Below are 6,000 nucleotides of genomic sequence, written 5' to 3'. Positions count from 1 at the left end.
CGGAGTTGTAACTGTATGTGTCTACTTATAAAGAACCCCAGTCTGACTGGGGCATGCAGTGTGGGCCGAAGCCCACCTGCATTTAATGTGACGTTACCTCAGCTGTGCTGGGCACTGCAATAGGATTTGTTTATGTACTGCCGGTGGGTTCCAGGGAGCCACCCATGCTGTGGGTGCACACGGAATTCCCATTGCGGAGTTGTACCTGCCTGTGACTATTTATAAAAATATGAGGCCAGCGTGTGGCATGAGGGCAGCTGAAGGCTGCGCAGGGACACTTTGGTGTACGCTGTGGACACTGGATCGTGCGCGCGGGGGGGGGGGGGGGTTGGGCAGCATGTAACCCAGGAGAAGTGGCAGCGGAGTGTCATGCAGGCAGTGATTGTGCTTTGTTGGAGGTAGTGTGGTGCTTAGCTAAGGTATGCCTTGCTAATGAGGGCTTTTCAGAAGTAAAAATTGTTGGGGGGGCACTCTTGCCGCTATTGTGGCTTAATAGTGGGACCAGGGAACTTGAGATGCAGCCCAACATGTAGCCCCTCGCCTGCCCTATCCGTTTCTGTGTCGTTCCCATCACTTTCTTGAATTTCCCAGATTTTCACAAATGAAAACCTTAGCGAGCATCAGCGATATACAAAAATGCTCGGGTCGCCCATTGACTTCAATGGGGTTCGTTACTCGAAACGATTCCTCGAGCATCGCGGAAAGTTCGACTCGAGCAACGAGCACCCGAGCATTTTGGTGCTCGCTCATCTCTATTAGGGACCAACCACTTTAATGACCACCATGATCATCCAACACGCAAACTTGCAAGCACAAATATGTATGCATTTTTCCCTAAAACAACCTTGGCTCTGCAATGGTTTTGAGTTCCAGCATGCTATAGAAGATGCAAACTGCCATGGTGTGCTTGGACTTGTAAGTTCACTACATCAGGTTGTAGACAACTCCCTTAAAGATTTTTATGTCTTCAGGATTTCAGAGTAAAAGGATTTTCTGCCACCAGGAAATAATTGGTGAACAGCGAGGGAGTGCACAGAATAACAAACTAAGCAATACACACCAGTCAGGTGGCCCCGGGGGCCAACGTAGCCGCTCTGGTCCACGAAGCTGCTGCAGCGTCTATGCCATTCGTTGTACATGTGACTGCTCAGCAAATTACACTCTTCAGTAGTCATCTTGCCATGGGTAGCACATGATTACTGAAGCCCGTGATTGGCTGAACAATCACATATTAGAATGAACGGCACGTAACTGCTGGAGCAATATCATGCACCAGAGCGGCTGTACTGCACCCGGGGGGTGGTCTGACTGGTGAGCATTGGTCAGTTTGTTATTTTGTGTCTCCCAAGCCCCCAGCCATTTCTTTACAAATGTCAGAAAACCCCTTTAGGGCTCAGTCACACTGGCGTTTTATCGTGCGTTTTTCCGCACGTTAAAATATTCGCACTAGATAGAACCAATGCTTTTCAAAGGCAGCGGTCACATGTGCAAATTGTACATGCGGAAAAACGCCTGCGGTGAAAATTATAGGACACCGGTTCGCAGAACGCATGCAACTGCAGCAAACTGGTGTTCTGTGTTTGTGAAATCCCTGGATGCTGTCACATTCAGGGGTTTCACCTTGCGCTCAATGAGACCGGCGGCAGCAGCGCCGACCCCATTGAGAACATATACTGAAAATCGCGATCCTCTGTCACAGCTGTGGCAGAGAAGAGCGATGTTCTCCCATTGAATTCAATGGAAGAGGCAATACAGCTGGCTCCACTGAAAGCAATGGGCTGCTGGCCAGCCCTGCAGTGATTTTCGGGAAAGGGCTTAAAATATAAGCCCTTCCCTGAAAATCAATCCAATAATGTGTAAAAATAAAATAAAAATCTATACTCACCTCTCTGCAGCTGCCGGGGCTCAGCAGCATTCATCTTCTCCTGCACTGCTCTGAGGAGTATTCAGCAGGCGGGGATTTTAAATCCCGGCCTACTGAATGGGCTGCCTCTGATTGGCTGAGCACTGTGACCAATCAGAGGCAGCTCTCAGCTGTCATTCAAAAGCGGGTCTGTACGGATCTAGGTGGCAGTTGGCACATCACAGAGCAGAGCAGATGCGGAATAAGGTGAGCCGCACTGCTCACTGCAGGGGCACGGGTCGGATCCCTCTGCAAGAATTCTCACAGCAGGTTCTGACCCGGCCGTCTGCAGGCGACCTTAGAGTCACTTTATCTTCATATTATATAAAACAAAAGAAAACGCATTTCAATGTTTATTGGTAAATACAGAGAAGAAAACATAAGTCACTCCAAAGAGAATGAGGGGGTCCCAATCCTTGATTACAGGCAATGTATTACACTTTTGTTAGTGATCCGTTATGGAGATGCCAGAGGCTAGACGGGACTCCGGACAGCTGCTGTTGTTTGCTACAGACTTTTTGGGATACATTTTTCATCCTCAGAATCCACATAATCTGAATCTAAAAGTATTTTTTAATCTGGAACCTTTTGCAACATAGAACTAACAGAACTAATGAAAACAAGACATAGGAAGGATAGATATTGTGAGATATATTCCAGCAGATATAGTGGATACAAGTGATAGTGGCGCAGAAGTTTAAAAGAAGAAAGACTAGCACAAGAATAGAAGGTGCAAAGTGCTGATTGATACAAACGGATGTCAATGCTATGACGGCGTGTTCCACACAACAGTCCCTTATTCACGCAGTGCTCCGTAGTGGAAAGGCTTCTGGTGCCTCTGTCTTCTTAATTGTGGGTGAATGGGCCAAGTGACAGAAGATAATGATAAGAATAAGACCTGAAAGAGAGCAGTAGAACAGCAATGTCTTATCTCAATATGTCTCAGTTTGAAAACTGCTGTAACATTTGGTTACAGTATACATATAGTACTGAAAAGTACAGAATGGGATGATGATGAGGCCTCAAATGGCATACTTACCTATAGCTGCTAAAGTACCTAAGATGATGCCCAAGGCTGAGGAAAGTGTGGGCATGCCGTCCATCCTGTCCACATCTATCTTGCAGTCGCCATGAGTATTACAGCGACACACTGTAACTGAGGAGATAAAAAGAGAATCTTGTTCACGTTCATTAGGAGGTCCTGACTAATCTAAGTCTTGCATATATAAGGCATGCAGCACATAATAAGTCTTACTATAATATAGGCTGCAACACAAAGCCGTATTATGTTGTCCTGCAACGGACGAGCCAAGCGCGTTCAATCACAGCCATTCATCAAGCGCTGGCTTTGATTGGCTAAGCTTCAGCCAATCACAGCCAGCGCTTGCAGAAGGCAGGGAGTTTTCAATCCCCAGCCAGAACAGAAAATCAGTGCCAGGACCCGGGGAGAAGATACGGCCGGGCTGACAGCGCGTCTAAGGTGATGTATGTGTATTTTTAATTTTTCCCTGCAGCTAGGGCTTTTAGTGTAGGCTTTGACAGTAGGATTTCCTACTGTCAAAGTTGCATCCCACCACACGAAAACCTCGTTTTTGTGCGATGCGATGCAACAGAGAGGAAGGTTTCATAGGGAAATATGGGCTACAAAACCTCACGAGTCGCGTGCATATCACAGGACCTGCAAGGTTTTTGTGTCAGGTTGTCACATGCTACAAAATATCGCATAACCCATAGGAAAGCATGGGCTTCTCATACATGCGATTTGTAGCATTGTAGCAAAGCTACAGAATCACATGGCTTTGTCGCCCGTGTGAACAAGGCCTAAACGGAACGCGGCTCCCATCTTCCTTCTAAACTCTCTAAGGGTATGGCGCTCTCCATTACACTAGGGCAGCCATGGCGCTCCTAGACAATATGGCATGGTTAGCGGCACAAAGCTAAAAGTGCTGGTAGTTACGGGGGCTGTATCAGTGACAACGACTGGCACAAAAACTACTGCAGGGGCTGGTCGGTCGCCAGCGGGATTGTCTCTGACAACTGACATTCTGAAATAAAGGCAGAATTTGTAAATATATGGCACAGAAGGAACTATCCTGTTTGTGATGCCAAGGTTTGGGGTCCTGCAACGGTCGAGCCAAGTGTGCTAAAGTGAGGGAGACCACGCGGTTTGCAGAAGGGTTGTCACGGGTGGCTCTGTGGTCCCTCCCGACAGTGGCGCTAAGGGTGCTCTGCTCGGGGGCTGTGCAGTGGCCCAAAGAAAGTACCGTGGCATGCTTAACAGGAAGGCCTGTTTTGTCACGGGTGATGCCAGTACTCCAACTGGGACCCTCGGGATGGAATGCCGAGGAAATAACTGAGATGAGTCTGGTAACTTGTGGTAGTAATCTGGGAGTATGCTGAAGTTTGTAACAGTTAACAATACAGAATCTCCAATGTGGTACTTGGTAATGGTACAAGTAGATACAGCAGTTTGCAGTGAATTGAACACGATGAAGAATACAGCAATGTAGACTTGAATAGAAACTGACTTCAACGCTCTGTTCTTTCCTTTCTCTGAAAATGATTTGCAGGACAATTTCCCCACTAGTTACTCTAGCTGAAGGGATGAGTGAATTTAACGAAGTGTAGATGAAGCAGTATGTAAGGTGGTCACTAGACTGATCCTGGCTTTGAGTTCATCGGGTAATTTTTAGACTCACTATTTCAGTCGAAGAAGGACCTGGGAAACGTTCTCCACTTCTCTGCTGTGGAACACCAAGGGAGCGGAATGAGATCTCGCTCAACTTCAGGAAGAACGTGTAGATAACTGCTTTCTCTCTTGCATGAGTATCTCCTCCTTCTCTGACATGACCTCTCTCCTCCAATACCTGACTACAACCACCCCTAATTGCTCACTGCCTCCTTCTTTTATCTCCTGTTTTCCTCCCGCACTTTCTCTACTCCTTGCACTCTGTATAGGAACCTGTGTTGCTGTTTTCTCACCCTTGTACTCTGCACCAGTGAGTTTGAAGCTGACTATCAGCCAAAAGGGCATCAACTGACATCAGAATTAAGCTCTAGGCTTAGGGGAGAAGCAGGGTCTCTCCTATGGATGGCACCTGTCTATGTCCAAGGATGGCACATAGCCAGGTGTGACAGGACAGGTGTTGCTATGAGTGTTCTGTAGGACCCGCTGGACCACTACAGTCCCACACAGTGTACACATTTATTAGGTAACTCACTGCACTCCCAGAAGGGATAACAGTCTATAACAACATTTTCCTGGGCAAATGGGATGGCATGATGAACCCCAGTTCAGGAACAATTAAAAGCCAACCAGGTGTTACCGAGCTATGCTCCAACAATTACTGCAGCAGTTGTGCTCTGGTGTGTTTGTGACAACACAGTGGTACCAAGACTTTTATTTAACCATGACGTGATGTCCTCCACAATGAGTGGTATAGCCATAAAGGGTATACAGAATGCTGTAGGGGCATGAGTACACATTCAACAATTTTCAGTTTTTTTCTGCATCATCAAATGCTACAAGTACTTCATGATATTTAACAAACGTATGGCTCAATCATCTTTCAACACTTTATTGAGTCCTTGTGTGTACGGCAGCATATAACAATAGTGACAAGTCTTCCACCGGTATTTGGGTCCCATCCGCATATTCCTGGATCACTTTGCTGCCTGGCTTCTCCACTTCCTGTCCTGTGAAATCCCAACCATCATCCTAGGCGACTTCAACATCCCTACTAATGACCCCATCTTCCCACCTGCCCCACAACTTCTAACCCTCACCTCCTCCCTTGACCTGTCTCAACTCTCAGATTCCCCCCCCCCCCCCCCCACAGAGATGGAAAAACTCTCGACCTAATTTTCCTCCACTTCTGCTCTGCTTCCCATTTCACCAACTCCCCTTTCCCATTCTCGGATCACAACCTCATCTCCTTCTCCATCAGGCACCCCAGCATCTCTCCAGACCCCCCACCTATCGCACCTACAGGAACCTCTAGACCGTCTATACCCAACAGGTCGCCGAGACCTTACAGTCTTCCCTGTTCCCCATCTCTCCTCTCATGCCACAATCTAGCTGACGCTCAATACTCCAC

At 47.4% G+C, this 6,000-nt stretch overlaps 1 protein-coding gene across 1 annotated transcript in view; it reads right to left on the bottom strand.

Moving 5' to 3' along the window:
- Positions 1-2,243: 2,243 nt before the first annotated feature.
- Positions 2,244-6,000, bottom strand: part of CDH16 (cadherin 16) — a 208,800-nt gene continuing 205,043 nt past the window's right edge. The window contains exons 15-16 of the mRNA XM_066583811.1: positions 2,943-3,059; positions 2,244-2,801 (exon numbers count right to left, since the gene is read on the bottom strand). Coding sequence (XP_066439908.1) covers positions 2,704-2,801; positions 2,943-3,059 — 215 coding nt within the window. The 3' untranslated portion in view covers positions 2,244-2,703. The remainder of the gene's footprint in view (positions 2,802-2,942; positions 3,060-6,000) is intronic.

Source organism: Eleutherodactylus coqui, chromosome 11 (assembly GCF_035609145.1).
Source record: "Eleutherodactylus coqui strain aEleCoq1 chromosome 11, aEleCoq1.hap1, whole genome shotgun sequence".
Lineage (NCBI taxonomy): Eukaryota > Metazoa > Chordata > Amphibia > Anura > Eleutherodactylidae > Eleutherodactylus > Eleutherodactylus coqui.
The sequence above is the reverse complement of the archived record's forward strand: the minus strand, read 5'-3'. Positions and strand labels throughout refer to the sequence as shown.